This window comes from Sinocyclocheilus grahami, unplaced genomic scaffold (assembly GCF_001515645.1).
Source record: "Sinocyclocheilus grahami isolate Dianchi unplaced genomic scaffold, SAMN03320097.WGS_v1.1 scaffold483.1, whole genome shotgun sequence".
NCBI lineage: Eukaryota > Metazoa > Chordata > Actinopteri > Cypriniformes > Cyprinidae > Sinocyclocheilus > Sinocyclocheilus grahami.
This window is the reverse complement of record NW_015505662.1, coordinates 767,995-792,152: the sequence shown is the minus strand read 5'-3', so window position 1 is coordinate 792,152 and position 24,158 is coordinate 767,995. Positions and strand designations below refer to the sequence as shown.

The 24,158-nt window shown below is 35.0% G+C and overlaps 3 protein-coding genes across 8 annotated transcripts in view; 2 read left to right on the top strand and 1 right to left on the bottom strand.

Moving 5' to 3' along the window:
- The first annotated feature begins 244 nt into the window (after positions 1–244).
- LOC107553863 (protein SPT2 homolog) lies at positions 245–4,306 on the top strand. Of its 4 annotated transcripts, none has more exons than XM_016236188.1 (4): positions 245–1,587; positions 2,342–2,498; positions 3,397–3,474; positions 3,834–4,306. In XM_016236188.1, the coding sequence occupies exons 1-4, from the start codon at positions 321–323 to the stop codon at positions 3,934–3,936; spliced, it is 1,605 nt and encodes a 534-aa protein (XP_016091674.1). In that variant the 5' UTR covers positions 245–320; the 3' UTR covers positions 3,937–4,306. The 4 variants fall into 4 exon arrangements, with proteins under 4 accessions (XP_016091674.1, XP_016091673.1, XP_016091677.1 ...); XM_016236187.1 differs by having other exon boundaries at positions 245–1,599; XM_016236191.1 differs by having other exon boundaries at positions 3,635–3,910.
- Positions 4,307–10,044: 5,738 nt separating this feature from the next.
- Positions 10,045–21,737, top strand: uevld (UEV and lactate/malate dehyrogenase domains). The gene is made up of 12 exons (XM_016236186.1): positions 10,045–10,206; positions 10,386–10,470; positions 10,724–10,789; positions 10,901–11,064; positions 13,266–13,407; positions 13,502–13,590; positions 13,687–13,792; positions 14,986–15,156; positions 16,446–16,619; positions 19,893–19,980; positions 20,104–20,227; positions 20,870–21,737. The coding sequence occupies exons 1-12, from the start codon at positions 10,165–10,167 to the stop codon at positions 21,032–21,034; spliced, it is 1,416 nt and encodes a 471-aa protein (XP_016091672.1). The 5' UTR covers positions 10,045–10,164; the 3' UTR covers positions 21,035–21,737.
- A 58-nt stretch (positions 21,738–21,795) lies between these two features.
- Positions 21,796–24,158, bottom strand: part of LOC107553860 (USP6 N-terminal-like protein) — a 28,378-nt gene continuing 26,015 nt past the window's right edge. For all 3 annotated transcript variants that reach the window (XM_016236184.1, XM_016236185.1, XM_016236183.1), the window contains one exon: positions 21,796–23,968. In XM_016236184.1, the coding sequence (XP_016091670.1) occupies positions 22,815–23,968 (1,154 nt within the window). In that variant the 3' untranslated portion in view covers positions 21,796–22,814. The remainder of the gene's footprint in view (positions 23,969–24,158) is intronic.

The following is a 24,158-nucleotide window of genomic DNA, read 5'->3' as shown; positions in this document are numbered from 1 at the left end:
ATCGTGATTTTTCTGAAAAAAATTGAAAAATCATTGTGATCTGATATTTTTGCCATATTGCCTACCTCTAACGAAGTTTTTCAGCAAAGGATTGATAAGTTAGAGGCCTTAGAAATTTACGTATTAAATATGATATAATTGGCTTTATGGGGTTGGTCAGGATTGGAGCAGGATTGGAGGATTGCAACAATGGCATTTCTCATATGATGCATATTTTGATGTTTCTGTCATTCCCTTTCTTAGAAATACAGAGTAAGAAAGCAAAAGAGGAACTGTTGGCCAAAAGAGTGGAGCTGAAATCAGACAGGAAGGCAAGAGCAATGGCTTCACGAACCAAGGACAATTTCAGAGGTTACAACGGTATCCCTGTCATAGACCAGCCCAAAAAGAGGAGCTCGAAGGGGGATACAACGGAAGAGCAGCAAAGCTTGAACTCGTATGATGATGATGATGGTGATTACTACTGTGAGGGAACAGATTCTGAATCTGAAGAACAAATCATGCCTGTCAAGCCTCAGTTTCGGGCTGAGTCTTCCAACAAAGTTGACAGCAAACCGAAAAAAAACAGTGCTCCAGTAAGGCCCCCACCAGCATCAATGAACTTTGCAGACCTACTAAAACTTGCGGAAAAGAAGCAGTTTGAACCTGTTGAAGTGAAGGTAGTGAAGAAGACCGAAGAGAGGCTTAGAACAGCAGAGGAGATTCGGGAAATCGAAATGGAGCGCAGAGTTAAGAATCAGGATAGAGGAAAGGACGCCAAACCAGACAAGATTTCAAGACACAAATCCAGCTCAAATTCACAAAAGAAAAGTGGAGACCGAGATGGCAAAAATGAGAAATTGCACAAGCCATCAGGAGAAAAGTACCAGTCAAGTAGTACCAGCAAAAAGCCAAAGCTTCAAGCATTCAGTGAAAGAACTCCAATTTCTGCCAAACTGCATGGAGACAGAAATTCAGGCTCCTCAGGTTCCTTAAATGGTAAAGCTGCCATGAAGAATGGTGCATCGTTTCAATCGAAACGAGCACCATCCAGACCCTCACAAGGCCAAAAGCCCACAACCTCAAGTGACCTTATCCCAAAGAAGGGGAATATCTCAGTACCTCAGGGGAAATCAAGTATTTCAGGAAGTCGCACTGGAGTTGCTCCTGGTGCAACTAAACCAGGTCAAGAACCACACAAAAACTCTGGGCAAGGTAGACCTAGTAACTTCGACAGGGGTGGGCAACCTCCGAAACAAGCAAAACCAGGACATTCATCACGGCCTGAGGGCAACGGACTTGTACGACCTTCTTCTGGTGACCCCTCAAAGCAACCAAGACCAGGTGGTAGTTTGCAAGCTCGGCTGGTTCCTGGAAGCTCCAAGGCCTCTATAAATGGACCAAGCAGGATGGGAGGTGGTATTTCTGGGAGACCGTTAAATGGCATGGGCTCTGGCCCTGGAAGACCTCAGTGCACTGTTATTTCAGAGACTATTTCATCAAAGAACTTTGCACCAAAACCTGGGATGGTTCCAAGACCTCTGGGCCCTCAAGGCCCCAAGACAGTGGTTGGACCCTCAGGCCACAGAATCCTGGTTAGACCTCCTGGTAAGGGTTGTGGTAAGAACCTTTTAATGGCTTTAAACCTTTTAAAGTGTTTCATGATTTCTGTTTGTTAATATTAAGATAACTACTATTTCAACAGATCCCAGTCCCAAGATAACACAAATAACTTCCTACTTGTCCCTCAAAACTAATTCCACTTAATGTAATGAACTTGCAACTGAAGTTGATGGGGAAATGCATTAGACCATATTAAAAGTTATACACGTACACATTTCCTATCTGGTGTTGACATGAAAAGTGTCAAAGTCACTTGCTAACCTTGTCTGTTTAAAGTTCTATACTATTCTATTCAACTCCTGTCATGTAAAGACGGTAACCTATAGAATTATACATGCAATCAATTCCTGATGGACAAAATCGATTCCTGTACTACATTTTCTTTCTCATACAGAAAGCAGTTTCTGGAGAAAAGATGCAGTTATGACTTTCTTGAAACAAGTTGAAATTAGTTTTGATAGCAATCGACAGCCCGTTAAGGATATTATTAAACCAGTTGTCACGAAAGATCCTTGTTGCTTTAATTTGTGTGTATCAATTCTTGCGTTGTTTGTTGCTCAAAGTAATTGTATAAAATTTTCTTTTGGAATCAGTTTGTATTATTTGCACATGTATTCATTCTTATGTTCTATAAAAAATTATTTGTCTTTAATTTGTAATCGGTAGCAACATTAATGCCTTGTGTGTATTCTTACAAGTTTTTAAAGTTGTATCCCCTCTACTCCTGCTATTTTTAAAGGACCAGCGTTGCCCCCCATAACATCCAATTATAAACGGAAGTATGAGGATGAGGAAGATTTCGACTCTGAGATGGACGACTTCATCGACGATGAAGGACAAGACCAAGATGAAATTTCAAAACATATCAGGGAAATCTTTGGCTATGACAAGTCCAAGTGAGTTCTTCCCAAACTTAAAGGTCCCTTGAAATGCTTAGAAACACACAGCGTTACTCTGTTGACGTAATTTTAACTGAAACAGGAAGACAGGGCGGGACATATCAAGCAGCCCTGCCCCTTTTTAAAATAGCCAATAGCGTTCGTTTATATCGCAGCATGGGCTAGAGCCCTATATAGTGCACTACGTGCCATTCACTCTACAGAAAATACTAATTCTGTGGACAAGTGACCGATTTCATCCCCAGCTTCGGTGTCTATTTTATAGTGTAGGGGGCGGGCGCTTCGGATTCTAGAGAGTATTTGATTGGACAGAAAGTTTGATGAGAAGCTGAAGTACGATGTGACGTCAAAAAAAAATAATTGAGCCATTTTGGCGAAAGTGACGAACTGCTTGCTTTGAATGCTTATATTTTCTAAATGCGAATTTTGTCACTGTGTTGGAGCACACTGCCTTATAGATAACCTTAAGACTAGCATATTGATACTAACACCCAAAAAAAACTTTCATTTTGATTTCATGGGCACTTTAAGGTTTCATAAAATATCCTTGGGCTTGAAAAATACTCTACGCTGGTATTTGATCTCGCCAGTTATAGGCAACGTGCTTGCACATAGATGTTTGCGTATCGGGAGCACACTGCCTTATAGATAACCTTAAGACTAGCATATTGATACTTAACACCCAAAAAAACTTTCATTTTGATTTCATGGGCACTTTAAGGTTTCATAAAATATCCTTGGGCTTGAAAAATACTCTACGCTGGTATTTGATCTCGCCAGTTATAGGCAACGTGCTTGCACATAGATGTTTGCGTATCTGCATAGAATGTTTTTTGCCTTAAATTACAAGGAGTTTGCCTACTTTCTGCTAAATTTGTGTCTTTTGTTTTAACAGATATAAAGATGAAAGTGACTATGCATTGAAGTTTATGGAGAGCAGCTGGAAGGAACAGCAGAAAGAGGAAGCGAGGAGGTAAGAATTCAGCAATGGGTAAATGTGCTACAAGTGGGTAAATATTAGTTCTGACAAACTGCTTTGGTTCATCATCATTTTCACCAAATCATCACACTATTGCCTTCTTTTCTGTGATTTTTGTTTTTTTGCCTTGCCTTGCCCCTGATTGTCTGATTAGCCTGCGATTGGCAGTGTATGAGGAACAGGAGGAGGAAAAACAAGAACTTGAGGAGATGAGGCGGAAGAATGCCAAGAAATGAAAATGATCGTGATGATTGTGTTTCCGATAGACTGAAATAAAACGCTTCTCTCCCTTTATGCAGAGAACTGGCTGAAATTACGTTCCTTAATTACATCTTTTTTTGTTTCTGCCTCAGTTTACGCCTGGGCATCAAGGAGGATGAAGAGGACATGCGTATGGAGGAGGAGGAGGAGATGAAAAAAAAACTAGCAATGAAAGCAAAGCGGAAAAAGATTTAGTTTAGCATGCTTGGCTTTGATCTCGTCTTATTTTGTTTGGGAGGAACCGAGTGGAATGGAAATGCTTTCCTAGTGCCGCTGATGTTGTTACACTATTTATTTGAATGCCCAAGCCATGGGAGCAGGTTTGCACTATCAAGAGCCCATCTAAGAATCACAATAGCATTTTTTTGTATCCGTAGAAACCATGAAAGTATATCGATGTGGAAGCCTTACATCTCAAGCACCAACTTCCAGATTGGACCTGATTTAGGGAGAGTTATTTTATTACTTGTACTATTTAATTGGTGAAAAAAGACAGAAGACTGCCATTTTTCCAATGTATTTTTTTGTTAAAGGGATTTGACAGATTCTGTTGTCCTGTCATTTGTTAATTCTTTGTTTTTGCTGTAATGGTGGAGCTGTCAACTTTGCTCTGTGAAACAGATTGGTCACGTGTGATTGGTCACGATGTGACATCATTCACATTTCAACATTTCTTGCATCCTCTAGATAACTAGTCAACATTTGTAACATGGCAATAGCATGGTATTCTGAGAAGAATAACATAAAATGGCCACTACAGTAGTTTGTGTAAAAGTTACTGATCTAGACAACCAGTGTAGACATTTTAAGCACTATGCTCAAAAAATATGCTAGTAGGTGTAATTTTTAATTAGTCAAGAAAGACAAAGAGGAATTTGTTTTGACCAGATAAGTAGATAATTCATTAGTCTAATCTTTATAAATTTGTACCACTTGCTCTCGCTAATTTTGTCACTGGACCAGAGTGAACAGCCGCAAGAGTTTAATTGTCTTTGTTATCCGCTTCAAAGCAAGGAACATAAGATATAATACATCTAACAGTGCAAGCAAACTGCATTTCCCACAGCGTTTGCCTGCGTTGTTACTTCCGTCTTTGTTAACAGAGTCGTGTTGACGTGTTAATTGTTACATAATTAAGGTCACTTGGCTTCTGGGTCGCTGCTATGGTTTCTGGGACCCATGAACAGCATATTGACTCCAGTGTTGCCAGATTGGATTGAAGATCTCAGCCCAACTACAACGTAAATCTATATATTTTTTAGACATTTTTAAACTACAATCATCCAACCTAAATGTTTTGTCACCCAGTGTATATGTTTTTCAATTTATAATGTTGATTCATATTTATATTGTGAGGAAGATACTTAAGAACTTTGATTTCAAACTGAATTAATTTAAACTAAAAAAGACAAGTAAACAGTCAGTAATGAAGTAAGAATGGATAAATGACAAGCAAAGGCACAAACAAATAAAATTAACTAAGTCAGGTAGGTCTAACAGTAATATTCAGGTACAGAAATACCACAGAAACTTAATCTATTTAACTTTAAAATAACACTGGTTAGTCTTCAATGTATAAATAAACATTAATGACAGACAGCAGCAGGTTTATTTAGGTTGCTGTCTCTTTAAGACCTCATGCACGGATCTAACACAAGTTTTGTTTCTCAACTGTTTACATTCATTTAATAGCCATAACCAACAGTGTTTAGTATAAATCGTCTGTTTACGTGAATACTCATCAAGACGGATGTTTTGACAGACTTTGGGAGTGAGCTCACAGAAAGCGGTCTCACAGTTTAAAATGGTAAGACTCAAAAGCACATGCAAATTATACATTCCATCATCTGTCCCAAGCGACTTTCATGATGAAATATTTACGGGAATTTCCGCGTTACAAGCTCGCTGAAAACACCAGCCAGTTGTATCAAAAAGCAGCCCAAATTTTATCAACCTGCCCAATGCATTTTTTTCCGGTCTGAGGTTCCCGCCCAATCGGGCAATACTGATTGACTCGGGCCCTGGTGTGGGGGCCCCCTCTCCCTCGTCGGGCCCTTAGAAATGTCCTAACCTCCCCCCTGTTAAGACACCCCTGCTTAGCTTATGAATAAATGAACCCTGTCCTAGTACGGTTTCTTCGCTCATAGGCAGAGATTCCGATAGACTTGAGTGATTGTGCACGGTTTAAACATAGTTGATTTGGATGTAAGGTTTCAGTTGTTCCAGCAGCATTAGAACTACTTAACTTACCCACAAGTCAAAAAAAAAAGTTGCATAAGTACATTTTATTACATTTGAATGTTAAACAATTCTGATAGTGTTGGGCTGCACTTGATCGCTAATGTAAAAACTTGAGGCAAAACTCCACTTTTTTCACTCTAGAGCAGTGGTCACCAACCTTTTTAGGCCCAAGATCCCTGACCTCGGCCTTTATGAAAGACAATATCTACCTGTTGAAGAATTGATAGAAAAAGACAACCCAGATTTCAAATTTGAGGCATTTTACTTAGTATTTTAATTAGTGATGCGCCGATCATTGCCGATTCAGAATTCAGATTTTCTTTTCTTTCTTTTTTTTTTAACTAGCAAATTGGATTCGGATACTGATATAGATTTTTTTAAAGCAAATTAATTTATTGGCTATTTGCTTTATAACAAACAAACTGGCTTTAAACAAAAATATCTAGCTATTTGAAATTAGAGGCAACCACTGCATTTTAATCACGATCTGCACGAGCAGTTGTTTTTGATTTGATTTAGATTAATTTCAGGATTTAAAACAAAAACAGAATGGTCTGACTTTAGGTGTAATTTATTTGCTACATAAAACATCTGCGCGAAACAACAGCAGGTTTTAAATGAGACGCACTCTCTGACAGCAGGTGGCACTAATGAACAGGGTTGCCAAGTTTTCGCAATAAAACGGGGGGATTCCCATGTAAAAATCTCATTCGGGGGTAAAATACACGTTTTTCGGCGGGGATCTTCCAGTAAAATTCATATTCCAGGGGCTAAATATCACGTTATTGGGGTCGCTTCAACCCGCGGACATGAACAACAACCCGCGGCAACAGTGTTAAAGTAGTCAAATTCCGCAGGAAAACCGTGGGCTTGGCAACACTGCTTATGAACCGACCGCAATATAGCGTTTCCTTGCTTACCGCTGTAAACAAAGCAGAGCCGCACTTTATACGGAGAAGAAAATGCTATCGACACTTTTCTCAATACAGTTCCCTTCAGTGATACATTAATATAACCCCATAAATGTAATGCATTTTTTGTACTTATTTTACTGTTATTTTCGGGATCTACTGGGACAGTGATCGCGATCGACGGGTTGGCGACCACTGCTCTAGATCATGTCAACTTATTTGTTGAAATATAGCGTAGTAACCAGAAATATGTCTCATGTATTCAATATATTTGCTGTCTGCCAATGCATGTGCCAGGAGAGGTAACATAATAATACTAATAATAACAGATACATACATATCAAATTATAAAAATACACGCAGTCAAAGCATTCATGAGGTGGACACATAAACTTTTACTTGATATTTGTTTCCAAATTTGATTACATTTCACATTCTTCGTATATTACACATTTGTTTCTGAATGACAATAACTCGTACACCGTTTTATTATTTTGCCGATATGCATTTTTCTTTAAAAACAGGTCTATCCAATTATGTTTTTACTTCATTTCAAAGTCTCTTTTACCTATAATTGGCTTAAGTTTCCTTAAAATTATGAAAGAAATGAACTAAATCATGAATAAGTGTGCTAAAAATGAAACATGGAGTGTTTATAGTGTTTTCATTATTGTTTTGGGTTTTTTATTTTATTAAAATTTTTTTGAGCAACTTATAATATTTTCCAATTGTAGTAGCCTATTTTCTAATTTGTAGTACAATTAATTGTAAAATAACCAATTAATAGTTTTCTGCGTTTTATATTGTTATTCGACAGTTGTTGTCTTTTGCTTTAATTGCCCCGAAAGATCCAAAAACTTGCTCACTCTGCTGTTATTTAATAGATTAAAATGACTTTTATTGAATACTACGTGGAGACACGGTTTTAATTAAAATATTCATATTAATCAAGGATTTATTGACTTCTAATGCACCTTATTTCGAAATGTACAGAACTACGTGCTTTCATATGCTTAAATATTTCATTTATTCACGACTATAGCTACTACTATTAATTTCATTTCAGTTTTAGTTTTGTATTTATTCCAGTTTTTATATGAAAAGGTTCATGTAACGTGGATTAAAATTCCTCCTTTCACTGATATGGAGGACGAAACCTGCAAAAACAATAAATAAATAAATACACAAATAAATAAATGTGTGCATAAATACACGTATTCTTGTTTAAATACATAAATAAATAATTATATATGTGATGAAAGTAGGCAAATAAATAATATAAATTGGTGGGCAAATGGAAAATATTTAAGGAAATGCTAAACTCGTCCTATTTATTTTCCTTTGATCACTCATTTATTTCTGAATGTAGTTACATTTTTTTCCCTCTGCGCAACATGCTAATGAGAGGGTGTCAATTATGCAAGAGTAGGCGGATCGTGTGTGACGCGCTTGAGCGTTTGCCTGCGCATGCATATTAACTTCATCAGTCAAGGGGGACTAATTATTATCTTACACTTTTTCATAGGGTTAGTTTTGTAGTTATAATCATGAGAGAGCTAAATCATAAAAGATTTTAAGTGGCCAATGTAAAATATTAATGCTTACATAGCTCTTAATTGCAATACTGAACCGTTATTTGCTTAATAAACATACTTTTGTCGCCTGTATTTTCTGTTCTGATAACTAATGGGAAAAAACTGTCTATTCCTCGACTAAACCACTTCATACCAGTCATCTCACGATGACCATGGGATACTGATATTACAGTTGTCTCTAGCTGGAGACTCAATCGGGTTGCAAAAAATGACGTCAGGAAACGACACTGGCCATTTCGTTGGGTCGTTTGTAAAGTCACAGATACTGTACGGACAATACAGCTCAGTTTTTTATGTATCTTGCTATGTTAAACGGAAAAAGGGACTTTACATAGGTCACACTGGATTAAGACCATGCATCTCCTGTCAGCGGGAAAGTCACGCCCCCAGCTATCCCGACCCCGACCATGGTTGACACCCTCTCATTAGCATGTTGCTCAGAGGAAAAATAAACGTGGAACTACATTCAGAAATAAATGAGTGATCAAAGGAAAATAAATAGGAGGAGTTTAGCATTTCCTTAAACATTTTCCATTTGTCCACCAATTTATTTTATTTATTTGCCTACTTTAATCACGTTTAATTATTTCTATATGTATTTAAACAAGAATTTGTGTATTTATACATACATTTATTTATTTATTTGCATATTTATTTATTTATTAGTGTATTTATTTATGTATTGTTTTTGCAGGTTTCGTCCTCCATAGTCAACACTTCAGAATTTCTGTCCGTATGGTTCTTTTCATAATGGTGAATCTGGTGAAAAGGAGTTAGAAAATGCTATAAACTTTATTCGTATGATGTATAAGTATAACATTCAAAAAATGTCTTCCAAAAAAAAAAATAGCAACCCTAAATTATTTGCAGTGCATTTACATATTTTATGTTCATCTCAGATGTCCATATATTATATTCTTTTATTAATATTATTATTATTTTGTAATTATATTTTAAATGATTGATTTACTAAAACTACGGTGGCCTGGAAGTGCAAAACAAATCACAATTCTGAAAACAAAATAACAAATTACAAACGCAAATGCAAGTTTAAAAAACTAAATAACAATGTACCAATAAGGTGGCATCCATTTAATAATTAAAATTATAATTTACACTCAATATGTTATTATTGCATACTGTTTTATAATGTACTACAATACTGAAGTGCAGATAATTGCCACTATTTGCAACAAGTAGTATACTTGATAGTAGAAATCCTGCTATTTTAACAGTGTAAATAGGTATTTGCACTGTGTAAATAGCATATTGCTAAAAATACTGCTATTTTCACTTAGTGTAAATAGAATCCATTGCTAATACGAGATTTGAAAAGGGAGGAAAGAAGAGTTCGGCTAAAGCCGGGTCAATCACGTCAAAAAGCCAACGACACGCACTTATCCAACTGCGCCACTAGAGCTGATGTTTAATAGCCACTTTTAACTAAATGTAAATAGACACCTGTGATTTGTTTTGCACTTCTCGGTCACCGTACAAAACAACCCAAATCGGCTTGCCATCGTTGTGTTGTGTTTGTTTGGCTTCACCCCTCTCGGCTTGCCGTAGCAGACAGCAGCAGCTGGAAAGTGTTTGCGGAAGTTTCACTTTATTGCTCGGTTGAGATTGAACCGCCCCTGCTCTCCTCGGTTTCACTCGGTTTTACTCAAACAGAGACAATGGATTTAAACTCGGAATCTGTGAAGAAAGTTCTCTCTAAGGTGAGTAACTCCTAAGTGCTTGTTCACATGTATGCTCTCTTAATCTTATATAGTTAACGAGTTAAAGATGATCTATAGACACTGGCTAAACCTGTTTGAAAAGTTGAGTCCGTGTCTTCAAAACCCCAGCCTTGAAATATGGATTCTTTTCTCTAACATGCTGCTTGTTTTCTTACTAGTATAAATTTCGTGATGTTGCTATTGAAGAGCTAAACAAAGTGTCTCGGGTCCATCCTGATATGAAAGTAATATCTGCAACATACAGTAAGTCACTCTGATGAGCAAAATACATCAGAATATATGAAACCACATTTATCTGGCTTAGTTATAGAGAGTTTAACTCCTTCGAATATTATTGCATTTTATATTAAAATTACTGCATAAACTATATTACAATATATTAACTTGTATTATGAATATATATATATATATATATATATATCAGATATCTGTCTGCTATTGTATGCATCATTTGTGATTATTTAATTCTGAGTCATTGTTGAAATGTGTTTGACAGCATCTAGTGACAGTCTACAGAAGGACCTGCTGAAACTGGTGGGAAACATCGCAGTCAGATATCACGGTGAGATGCTACGGCTCTCTGGTTTATTTGAAGCAGGAATAGCTGGTAACTGCTCGGAAGACACTTGATTTCTTTCTGTGTCTGTCTGGATGGATGGTAATGTGTCCACAGGGCGCTCGTATAACCTGCCCATCCTGCTGTGGCTCTTGGATTCCTTTCCTTTCGCGCCTCCCATCTGCTTCCTGAGACCCACGTCCAGCATGGTCATACGGGAGGGTAAACACGTCGACTCGAAGGGCAGAATACACCTGCCGGGCCTGCACAGCTGGGACCATGTGAGAGAACCTCAAACCGTTCTCAACTAAAGATATTTACAGTATATGCAGAATAGTTAACTGATTATCTGATTCCTAAAATATTTTTAGAAATATTTTTATTAAATTGACTTAAAAAAAACTATTTAAATAATTAAAAATAATAATGTACGCTGCAGGTCAGAAGTTAGGATTTTTCATTTATTTATTATTTTTTTAAATATTTTTTTCTAAGTCTCTTCTGCTTGCCACGGCTGCTTTTATTTGATTAAAAATAAACGAAATTTGTATTTTTATTACATTTTAAATGAATAATTTTCTAATTTAATATATATTAAAATATAATTTATTGCTGTGATCAAAGCTGTATTTTCAGCGTCTTCAGTGTCGCATGATCTTTCAGAAATCATTCTAATATGCTGATTTACTGCATAGTTGTTATTTTTGGTACTTAATTATTAATAATAGTTCATGTTATTATCAGTGTGACTTAATATTTTTGTAGAAACCATGATCTTTGATTAATAGAAAGTAAAAATAAAAAACAGCATTTATTTGAAATCTAATTTGTAACATTATAAATGTCTTTACTGTCACTTTTGATCAATTTAATGTAAATAATAATAAAAAAAATAATAATTTTGACTGGTTCCACAAAAAATGTGTATTATTATTATATTATTAAGAATTAAGCACCAATAATAATTGATAATAAACATCAAATCAGCACATTAGAGTGATTTCTGAAAGATCATGTGACACTGAACCTGGAATAATGATGCTGAAAATTCAGCTTTACATCACAGGAATAAATTCAATTGTATTATATATTCAAATAGAAAACAATTATTTGAAATTGTAATAATATTTTATAATATTGCTACATTTACTGCATTTTTGATCAAATAAATGCAGCCTTGGTGAGCAAAACCATTAAAACTGTTATTATCAGTGTGACTTAATATTTTTGTAGAAACCATGATCTTTGATTAATAGAAAGTAAAAATAAAAAACAGCATTTATTTGAAATCTAATTTGTAACATTATAAATGTCTTTACTGTCACTTTTGATCAATTTAATGTAAATAATAATAAAAAAAATAATAATTTTGACTGGTTCCACAAAAAATGTGTATTATTATTATATTATTAAGAATTAAGCACCAATAATAATTGATAATAAACATCAAATCAGCACATTAGAGTGATTTCTGAAAGATCATGTGACACTGAACCTGGAATAATGATGCTGAAAATTCAGCTTTACATCACAGGAATAAATTCAATTGTATTATATATTCAAATAGAAAACAATTATTTGAAATTGTAATAATATTTTATAATATTGCTACATTTACTGCATTTTTGATCAAATAAATGCAGCCTTGGTGAGCAAAACCATTAAAACTTCATTTATTTATTTAACCAGGAAGAGACTCACTGAGATTAAAATCTCAAGATAGGCAGCCGAGTTTGCATATACAAATAAACAACGTAGTTACAACATACATTACAAAACCAACATATAACCAGTAAAAAACAATTACACACCATTAAGTTGCTCTCAAGATTACATATTAAAGACTTAAAATAATTATAAGACACCAAGTTTTGTAACTTCATCTCCTTTTGAAGAAGATTCCAATCTGAGGCTGCAGCATATTTAAAAGAGGTTTTACCAAGCTCAGTTCTGACAAAAGGTATACAGAGAGTGTAAATTGACTGAGAACGCAATGAATGATTTCCAATTAAAGTCCTTTGTATAAAACAACAGAGATACTTTGGCAAATAGCCCAAAATTGCCTTATATATCAACAAATGCCAGTGCATTTTTCTCCGTATTCGCAAGGAAGGCCATGCAACTCTTTCATATAAATCACAATGATGAGTTGAAAATTTGCAATCAGTAATAAATCTCAGAGCACCATGGTACAAAGCATCCAAGGAAGAAAGAAGATAAGAAGGGGCATGCTGGTAAACCACATCTCCATATTCAAGAATCGGTAAAAATGCAGTGGACACTAGTTTTTTCCTCACCTTAAATGGGAAACATGACTTATTTCTAAAGAAAAAAACTTCTGACCCGTGATGTATAAATAATCAAAATATGTATATATAATTAAAATAAATAAATAGAAGTTGTTTAAAATTATTATTTAAAAAGATATTTAAAATATAAAAATAAATGACAAATACTACTACTACTAATGCCACTGTTGCAGCCCAAGTCATCTGTGAACGGGCTTCTAGCAGAGATGATCGCTAAGTTTGAAGAGGAGCCTCCACTGGGCACCAAATCTCCAGCACAGGGCGACAATCCCAACGATCTGCTGGCCTATGTGTCAAATCTCAGCCTTGATGAAGGTTTGTCTGGGATGGACATAAAAATGCAGCTGCACATGTTGAGTACCGCTTTTATGAATTCACATCATAATATGATCTGCAATTGCTCTTCTAGGTGGAAATCGGCTTGATCAGGAGGTTAAGGTCTCTGTGATTGGCGGGGGAGATTTGGGAATCGCTGCTGTGTTGAGTATTATGGCGAAAGTAACTACATATTTGTATTTTGTTTGCCAGAAATAGCTTATGGCTACATAACCGCATTTTTATGACGAAGCCGTATTGTCATACTTTCCGTCATAGAGCTGTGTTGACAAACTGGTTTTGATTGACATCCCTGAGAGCTCAACCAAAGGTGGCACAGTGGATTTGGAGATTTTCAGTTTGCCAAAGGTCGAGGTCTCAAAAGGTGCTTTTCATCACCACGTTTAACACACTACCACACATGGAAAATATTCTGTTTTAACATGTATTAAATTCTCAAGTATTAAATCTTAATTAGCAAAATCAAGGGTGAATCTCATGATATACTGTATATCCTTGTCTGGTTCATACTTCTTCATTTTACTTAAGAATGTTTTTATTATTTTTTTTGCAATGTGACAATCGTTTTCAGGACCTTTTATAAACATTTTCAAATTCTCATCCATGCTATTTTAGTATTGTTTAAATACTATAATAGTATTTTTATAGCTTTTATTTGTATATTTTTAGCTTTCATTTTTTTCTAATTTTGTTGTTATTTGACATTTTCATTAGTCTTTTTTTTATATTCATATTTAGCTTTTTTCGGGTTTTAGTTTTTAAAGTTTTTCATCTAATATTGCTATTATATTTAATTTCAGCATTATTTTGAATACCGTAAATGAAAAAAATATACATTAAAAAAAAGTTTTAGTAATAACAGCACTGATTCTCATTAATGTAATACAGAAAAAAAAAATATTATTGAAATGGTAGCATTTAAAGCAAAACTTTTTATCCTAATTTTTTATTATTATTTTATTTAGATTTTGCTTGTACATGTGGAACTTACTCTTAAAGATATTGTATAAGTTTATATTTAAAAAACATTTTTCTTATATGAAAATTACATTAATATCCAAATTAAATTCTAGAAATAATGTATAAATCATTTTAGCCCTCTATGACATTAAGATTAGTGTTAATTTAATTTAATTGATATAATATTTTAGTTTTTGCTAATATTGTGAATTAGATTTTGTTTTTATTTGAATAAAAAAATTGTTTTGTAATTTTTATTAGATTTTTAAATGTTGTAGACAAATAATAAACTTTTTAGTTTATTTTAGTACTTCAACTTAAATGAAAATGAGAAATGTTTCCTTAAAAACTAGCTGAAATAAAAAAATGTATTTATCTTTTTTTTATATTTGATTATATTTCAGTTAATTATTTAAAACAAAAAAAAGTGTACATTTAAATTTTTCTAGTTTTGGTTAATAATAATAATAATAATAAGTGAATATACAGTCACCACAAAGTCTTTAGCTCTTAGTTTTACTGTCTATATTGTTAAAGTTACTCAACCTCTCATATACAACAGCTGATGACAGGGTGTGTTTCTTCTTCATTTTGTAGACCTGTCGGCCTCGGTGGGCTCTAAGGTGGTGGTGATCACAGCGAATGCCTGGAGTGATGAGCAGTCATATTTGAGTGTAGTTCAGACTAATGTGGACATGTACAGATCCATCATCCCTCGTCTCGCCCAGCTGAGTCCAAAAGCTGTGCTGCTCGTCGCCTCTCAACCAGGTTCGGAAACACAGAGTCTGCTAGCTTAGCTTCTGCTTAAAGACAACAGGAATTCAAAATGTTTATTTTCCTTTTTTTTATATTCATATTTAGCTTTTTTCGGGTTTTAGTTTTTAAAGTTTTTCATCTAATGCTATTATATTTAATTTCAGCATTATTTTGAATACCGTAAATGAAAAAATATACATTAAAAAAAAGTTTTCGTAATAACAGCACTGATTCTCATTAATGTAATACAGAAAAAAAAAATATTATTGAAATGGTAGCATTTAAAGCAAAACTTTTTATCCTAATTTTTTATTATTATTTTATTTAGATTTTGCTTGTACATGTGGAACTTACTCTTAAAGATATTGTATAAGTTTATATTTAAAAAACATTTTTCTTATATGAAAATTACATTAATATCCAAATTAAATTCTAGAAATAATGTATAAATCATTTTAGCCCTCTATGACATTAAGATTAGTGTTAATTTAATTTAATTGATATAATATTTTAGTTTTTGCTAATATTGTGAATTAGATTTTGTTTTTATTTGAATAAAAAAATTGTTTTGTAATTTTTATTAGATTTTTAAATGTTGTAGACAAATAATAAACTTTTTAGTTTATTTTAGTACTTCAACTTAAATGAAAATGAGAAATGTTTCCTTAAAAACTAGCTGAAATAAAAAAATTTATTTATCTTTTTTTTTAAATATTTGATTATATTTCAGTTAATTATTTAAAACAAAAAAAAGTGTACATTTAAATTTTTCTAGTTTTGGTTAATAATAATAATAATAATAATAAGTGAATATACAGTCACCACAAAGTCTTTAGCTCTTAGTTTTACTGTCTATATTGTTAAAGTTACTCAACCTCTCATATACAACAGCTGATGACAGGGTGTGTTTCTTCTTCATTTTGTAGACCTGTCGGCCTCGGTGGGCTCTAAGGTGGTGGTGATCACAGCGAATGCCTGGAGTGATGAGCAGTCATATTTGAGTGTAGTTCAGACTAATGTGGACATGTACAGATCCATCATCCCTCGTCTCGCCCAGCTGAGTCCAAAAGCTGTGCTGCTCGTCGCCTCTCAACCAGGTTCGGAAACACAGAGTCTGCTAGCTTAGCTTCTGCTTAAAGACAACAGGAATTCAAAATGTTTATTTTCTTTATTAATGGTTCTGGTCTTACAGTGAATGTTGTTTCACGATTTAGTCAGCAATTACTCATCTAAAATCTAACGGACTGCAAAGTCTTGCTTTGTAGACCGTGTATGTGACCTCTTGACCTTTATGTCCACAGTGGATATTATGACACATGTTGCCTGGAGACAGAGTCATCTTCTGCCCACCCAGGTGATCGGTGTGGGCTGTAATCTGGACTCGGAGAGACTGTCTCACATCATCAACATTTCACTGGTGGCAAATAACACAGGAAAGCAGGCCTGGGTCATTGGAGAACTCTCTGAGAACAAGGGTGAGTCGATCACAAGCTCATTGACATGTGACCCTGGACCACAAAACCAGTCATAAGGGTCCATTTTTTTTTTTTTTTATCAAAGCTGAATAAATAAGCTTCCCATTGATGTATGGTTTGTTAGGATAGGACAATATGGCCGAGACACAACTATTTGAAAATCTGGAATCTGAGGGTGGAAAAAAATCGAAATATTGAGAAAATCACCTTTAAAGTTGTACAAATTAAGTTCTTAGCAATGCATATTACTAATCAAAAATTAAGTTTTGATATATTTACAGTAGGAAATTTACAAAATATATTTACTTAATGTCCTAATGATTTTTGGCATAAAAGAAAAATCGATAATTTTGACCCATACAATGTATTTTTGGCTTAAAGTTCTCCGGCACCGTGCCGGATCTCCGGTGTGCAGGGTTTGGCTGTGGGAAAAAATAGTCCTAAATTTAAAAAAAAAAAACATCTTGTTGATTGATATCACATTCGAGTCCATGAGTTCGCTTTCCAATGGTATGAGAGGAGCACAGCTTTCACTCTCAACCAAACTAACATTACTAGCCAATCAGAATGTTTTGCTCTTATAAACACGAGACGCGCATAATAGTATCCAATTGCGGAGTTGCAGCCCTGATGAATGGAGAAGCGCGACAAAAAATGGCGAGGCGCAATGGTCAAAGATGTCCATCTAGCGCATATTTACATAGAATAACTAATTAAAAAGCAGCGGTGCTTTGTAAACAGCTCAGAGTAATCATGTCATCTCCATAAAACGATATGATTGCCAGAACAAATTTACCGGGATTTTTGAAAAGGTCTATTAATGGTAACTTACCGGTAAAGTACCAGCACTGTATGTGTGAAAGGGGCTAAACTCTTCCTCTGTATATGCCGTGAACTTGAATTGCTTAACATTCATCTGGAAAAACAGTGTGCATTATCTCACTAGATTTGTACCGAAAATCATTTATAAACCTTTGCCAACACAGGAGAATACATCAACCTATGTCTAAATATGCCATGTATTGTACATCGCGATTTCAAATTAAAAGTTTCTGCATGTGGCCAAATATTAAAATTAAATGGATTTAAACATTGTTTAATCACGCTGTAAAGTGAAACGTCACCAGGCCTTTGGCGCCCACTGCAGGTTTGTTTTAATACATAATGTACTTAAGTTGGTTATGTTCATATTATAGGCATATTACATTATGTATTTTAACAGTGTTGTTCAATACAATCATGTAATTTCTTCGTTTTGATATTTTATTTGAGCCAATTATTATTGCCTCATCATTAGTTTATATATGAATATTCATACTAAAGCCTGGTTTTCACTTAGGTCTGTTGCAAAAAAATATCAGATTACTCAGTTGTAAAAATAATCAGTAGATTACTTGATTACCAAAATAATCATTAGTTACAGCCCTAGATTAGTTCAAATATTTCAAAATACAACTGCATTGTTTTACTTTTTCTAATTAAAAGACAAATATTTTGTCATTTGAAAATTTCTTAAAAATAGTGTTAAAATATTGTCACGTTCTAGTGAACCAAGTATCTGTATTTTGTCTCATCTCGTGAGCTAAGTGTATTGTCACACCCCTAGTGTCGATAAGCGGTCATATAGCTCATAATTTTCCAATTATATGATACAGCTTTCATTCTTCAGTTCAACCATATATTCATGAAAAATAAAATCAGTTTGAATAAAGAAAGCGATAACTTTGCCATAGTATCCTTTCAAATGTTAAAGTTGCCACAGTCAGTGCATGCATTGACCATTCTGTTTTTGCTTCAAATTTCGAAACTATACAATCTAATTTAGTTTAAAAACTGCTCATGTTGCATGTATGCAGCATCTTTGTTTGGATCAAGATTAAAATGCAGTGGTTGCCTCTAATTTTAAAAGGAAAGAGCAGAGACAAAGCCTTATTTTGTTTATATGAAGATATTTATTTTATTTGTTACTTATTTATTTGATTTGGGGCTTGTTTTAAAATTTCAATTTAGTTATGTTATTTACATTAACATTATATTTAAATTTTGTCATTTAGCAGACACTTTTATCCAAAGCGACTTACAAATGAGGAAAATAGAAGCAATCAAAACCAACAAAAGAGCAATAATATGCAAGTGCTATATTAGTATATTATTATAATATTATATATCAATTTCACAAAGAAATGTGCAGCATTTTGTCCAAGCAATAATAAAAGGACACATTTAATTTATAATTTGTCTTAAATCTCATTTTGTTAAAAAAAAATTAGAATAATCGTGAATCGAATCGTGAAATCAAAATCGTGAATCGAATCGAATCGTGAGTTGAGTGAATCGTTACATCCCTACTCAACACCCAAAGCTGGGAAGAGCCAGGACATTTTTGAATATAACTCTGATTGTATTCGTCTGAAAGAAGAAAATCATATACACCTAGGATGACTTGAGGGTGAGTAAATCATGGGGTAATTGTCATGTTTGAGTGAACTATCCCTTTAAAAGTTCTTAAAATAGGAGCAGAAAGTCTTAAATTCATGGCATTAAATGTTATTATTTTTGTCTTGTTTTCCAATAGAAATATCAAAACATTCTTAAATCAAAATAAATTCATGCAAACTGTAGATACAAAGTCTTGCTTTCTGAGAAGTATATCAAAATGAGTCTGTTTAAAACAAGAAGAAACTGAAATTTTCTGAGCCAAAGATATTTGTCCTTTTTTCATCATAAAATCACTTTTTTGATACATTTCCCAGAAAACAAAACTTCTTATCATGTCATCTTTGCATTTACCTTGATTTAAGCATTTTTAAGCATTTGCACTGGAAAAACAAAACCAAAATAGCGAGAAATAACACAACTTTTGTACAGTGTGATCAGAAGGTACAGTAAAAGTACGGTTGGAAGATGTATTTTCAAACCTTGAAGTGTTGCTAATACAATTCATTGTGTTCTCCTTAGACATCTACATTTAGAGAACATAGTGATCTATTATTCTTGCTTTGATTTATTCCTAATAGTTTCTTAATCGGTCTTTAAAAAGTCTTCATAAGACGTGCATAAACCCTGAAAGAGGATTTGTAGAATTGATAAGTGGATAATTATTCTAGATAAACACTGCTACACAAACGTGGACCTGTTTCTGCTGTAACAGTTGTTAAATTGCTAACAATTTGCATCATGGTCATATTAACACCTCGGATGCGCAGTAATGTTCTGAGGTCGGTGTCTGGTTTTAAATAATTAATGTGACAGCTCTCTCTGGTTGTGTATCAGTGGCATTGTGGGGTAATATGGGGCCAGGAACTGACCATCTACAAGCGTTAACCCCAGTGTCCAACTCCACCAAACCCTTAATGGACAGGTATGGGTTAAAAATATCAGCATCCAGATATTTTTCATATAATTTCCAGTCGAATTTGAAAGAATTGTTAATTGATGGTTTGTTACTGCATGATGAAGTGTGAACTGTTTGATATGTTCTCAGGGCATTAGAGATGCTCAAAGGCAGAGGTCAGAGGTCATGGTCAGTCGGGTTGTCCATTGCTGACATCACTCACAGCATTGTAACGGACAAAAAGAAGTTACACTCTGTCACAACACTGGCTGAGGTTAGTTGCCTACCTTGTAGAATAATATGTATTCAATAAGTTTGTGGTCAGGACTGCAGGTTGAATTAAAATGATTTAAATTGATTTAGATTAAAACAAGCACTTGAAATTGCTTAGAATGCTTAAAAAAATCGATGTCTAAACTGGATTTCTTTTTAAAAAGAACAACATTGCAACATTTTTATTATTAATATAATTTATTGTTTTATTAAAGAACATACAGTTCTTAAATTCTGGAATGACAAAACGAGTTAAGGTCAATTAATTTAATAGGTTTACATTCGTAGTTTGTGTTAATAAAGTTTGAAAACAAGCAGCTGTCGTATTTACAGCAGAACAAACTGGAGGAAATATTATAGCTTATATGAGGGGATCTTTAAATATTATGTTGGGCAAGCCAAAAGGTTAAGGACAACTGTTTTAAAGCATTAACATGCAACTAACTTTTGGAAGTGTTTAGAAATGTAAATTTTGTGTCTAGATTGTCAAAATTAAGTCAACTATAAGATATACTGTAGGAGCCACATGACTGTATCTTACAGAAAAATGATAAAGTGGCTGTGAAAACACACATTTTCTCATCTTTTAATCTGTGTCTGTTCATTTTGAGATCATGTAAATGCAAGCCTCCAATTCTTTCAGGGTTGGGGTGGAATCGGTTCCAAAGTGTTCCTCAGCTTGCCTTGCATCCTCGGGGAAAACGGCTCTACCCGATTACCAGGAGTGGCTCTGGGTTCAGAAGATGAAATGAAGCTGAGGGAGAGTGTGGCATGTCAGGTCAACCTCTTCATGCAGCTGAGTTTGTAACTCAGGTACTGGATGAAACGGCATCACCTCTACAAGAGGTACATTTTCTCTGCAGGCTCTGTTACAACTGCAGCTTTGAAACACACTTTCAGATTTAATGAGGGGTGAGCTCAAGGAAATTTCTCATGGAAGGTAAAGATACAGTTTAGTCCTTCCTGCAATACTTGCTTATCTTATATTCTCACAGCAGCCACTGTGAAGTGAAAGTCATCCATCTGACAGCAATAGCACTAAAGACTTTATCTTGGCTTCCTGTGAAGCATTATGCATAAAATCACTGCACTTGTTTACAATACAAACTATGTATATGCAATCCTGTTTGTCATAAGTGGTTACCTCTGAGAATAATGCAACAATGGTGCCTTTATGAAGGTTAAATTATGGTAGAAAGGTAAAATGAATGGCTTCAAGTGCTTGTTAAATGCCGTTAGCAATCAAGCAGATCTGTCTTGTAGGTTTGCTTTTAAATCAATTAAAGGGCATGGGTTCCTGCAAGTGAATGTGTATTTATACAGAAATACCTGACCCTTGTGTTATATTTTATCATGTTGTGCTTGCACCATGTACCTCTGAATGTGAAATCAGAATTGATTTACAAAGCAATAATGTAAATATTAAAATAAACACTCCTATTTACATATTGTCTGATTGTTGCGAGGAAAACACAAGTTTTTTTTTAGTTAATCAAATAAGAAGGTCAAATGAGCACAGAGTTTAAAAAGGTCAAACTTTAAACTGGGTTTAAAAATTTCAACACAAACTGAACATTAATACCATTTAACCTGAGAAGAATAATATAAACGGAATTAAATATAAGCTCTCACTACAAACAACAAAGTGCAAATCGAACCTGTTCTATTTACAATTACACAATAAAGCTATACAATGACCTTGAATATACAGTATCTTCATTTTAACATTCAGTGTGGCAGCTGTATTTCCCAGTAAATAATTTTTTACCAAGTTATGCTATAATCTTCCACGAGATGGCGCTATAGGGCAGTACACAGCACTAAGGTGTGACGAAGGAATTTCCTTTTTGAGCAAATCTAAGACCACTGAAAAATGTCCTTTCAATGTAACCAGGGAACTTATGCCAGTGTCGTAAGATCCTTGTTTACATTTCCAAAACAACTTCATGTGTAATGTTGATGTGCATCCTTTAGATGCATTTTCTTAATATAACCAAAGTTTAAAAAGAAACAAAAAAAACAAGATATAAAACCAACCAACCAACAAAACATAAGACAAAAAAAATTACAATAACTGATCTAATTTTTTGCCTTTCATCAAGATGAAAACAAGTCCCACGGTAGTACTGATCTGACAGTATAGATCTGACACGGAACATAATATCTCCCAGAAAACAACATATAAATAGTCACAAACAAAATAAATTTTCACATTTTCTGTGATGACCAGTGGAATTATCAGTACATCTCAATTACTACACCGATAAAGATATCACTTCAACCCACATGATGACTCCCTGGAAAACTGGTTGCTCAACTAGCTAAAAGGTGATTCTGATAACCGCTACAACTAGATGAAAAGGGGAGTTTGTTACAACAAATTTGTATGATAAAACACACATTGTAACATCCTGTTTAGATCTGCCAAATGTAACACACATTGCAACATAAGAAAATAATTGCAACATCTAAATGGTAAAAAACTAACAAAAAAACGTTCATATAAAAGCACAAAAGTCCAAACGATGGAAAACACGATTCAGTTCACACTAACAACAGTACTTGCCATATAAGTGTGATTCCAGCAACTAATGACTTGGAACATGCATTCGGTAGAAGTCTGAATCAGAGTGTACAGGAGAGAGCATTGTGGGTCGTGATTTTTTGGGCGGTAGTCCTGGGAGCTGTGACTGACCCCTATCTTGTTCAGTCTGGTTTAAATCCACCTGACTGCAAGGGACTGAAGATACGAGGATGGGTTTATCTGCGAAGTCAATTGGTGGTTGGGGAAAAATGCAGTCTGGAGTCACCCAACTCTTTGCGGCCTCAATGCATGGAAGAGGTGGAGGGAGTGGTGAAGAGTCGGGCGTGTAGAAGAACATAGATGGGGGCGGTAGAGGAAGAGACACAGCATCATCTGGAGGAAGGGGAAGGGTGGTGTTCATGAGACCCAAATTTGGGTTTTGCGGCAATGTAGTCGCCATCTCCAACAGCCTCTCCACAGACAGATCCTCCTCTTCTGAGAGGTTGTCGTAATGCGAGGTGTTGGAAGGTCTCCGGTCACCCGATGATGGCGGGACATACAGGTTGACTGGAAACTTGCTTAGCTGCCGATGGGATCTATACGAGTTAGGTGATGAAGAAGGATCTTCCAAGATGAGATCCAAAGGTTGGGCAATTGGTGGTGGAGGAAGGCAAAATGAGACATCCTCTTCTAGAGGTGAAAGCTCGACCCCTTCATCAGTACAGGGAAGAGGTGGAGGAGGTAATTCTGGGAGATTCAAAGAGTTGATACTGGAAGAATCTGTTATGGGTGACTGGTACGGAGGAGGCCAATCTTCAGACACCGCTGATAGGGGTCTACTAACACATTCATTCTTCAACGAAAGAGTCTCTGCTGAAAATGGTGCAGGTTTTGGGTGTAGTAGATGATCTGGTCTTTGTACAGGTGCACTGTCTTCATTCTTCACCGTGATCCCTGGTTCTTCAGGTGAAGTTTGTGACAGCGAAGAGTTTGAAGTTGAGTGGGTGAGCTTTGAAAGAGGGGAAGATGAGGTAATGGTAGGGATGTGTTTTTCGCTGCTCTGCTTGTGAGTGGTGGTGTCTTTCGCCTGAAGCTTGGTTGAGGTTTGATTGTTGTGTGCTGATGGCGGTAAGGGTACGCACTCAGTCTTGATTACTGGAAGCAGTACTATTGGACGCTCCTCACCCAGGGGTATCTTTGGGAACTCATCTCCCTTGGCTACAAGTCAAACCCAGAAAAGACAGTTGTTGTAACAGTCTAGAATTGCATAAAACCACAGGACACTCTTTAGAAGAAAGTTTCTTCCAAGGTTCCTTAGGTTCAGCAAAGAACCCTCTTTTAATCAAAGAACATTTTTGTTGTCAAGTTGGTCATATGGGTCTTGATGTTACATTATAGGTTAGTAAGA

Coding starts and splice junctions, on each gene's coding strand:
- LOC107553863 (XM_016236187.1), top strand. CDS start 321: ATGGCTTCACGAACCAAGGACAATTTCAGAGGTTACAACGGTATCCCT. Junction 2,499..3,396: donor TTTGGCTATGACAAGTCCAA/GTGAGTTCTTCC, acceptor TTGTTTTAACAG/ATATAAAGATGAAAGTGACT. Junction 3,475..3,833: donor CAGAAAGAGGAAGCGAGGAG/GTAAGAATTCAG, acceptor TTTCTGCCTCAG/TTTACGCCTGGGCATCAAGG.
- uevld (XM_016236186.1), top strand. CDS start 10,165: ATGGATTTAAACTCGGAATCTGTGAAGAAAGTTCTCTCTAAG. Junction 16,620..19,892: donor AGAACTCTCTGAGAACAAGG/GTGAGTCGATCA, acceptor GTTGTGTATCAG/TGGCATTGTGGGGTAATATG. Junction 20,228..20,869: donor CTGTCACAACACTGGCTGAG/GTTAGTTGCCTA, acceptor CAATTCTTTCAG/GGTTGGGGTGGAATCGGTTC.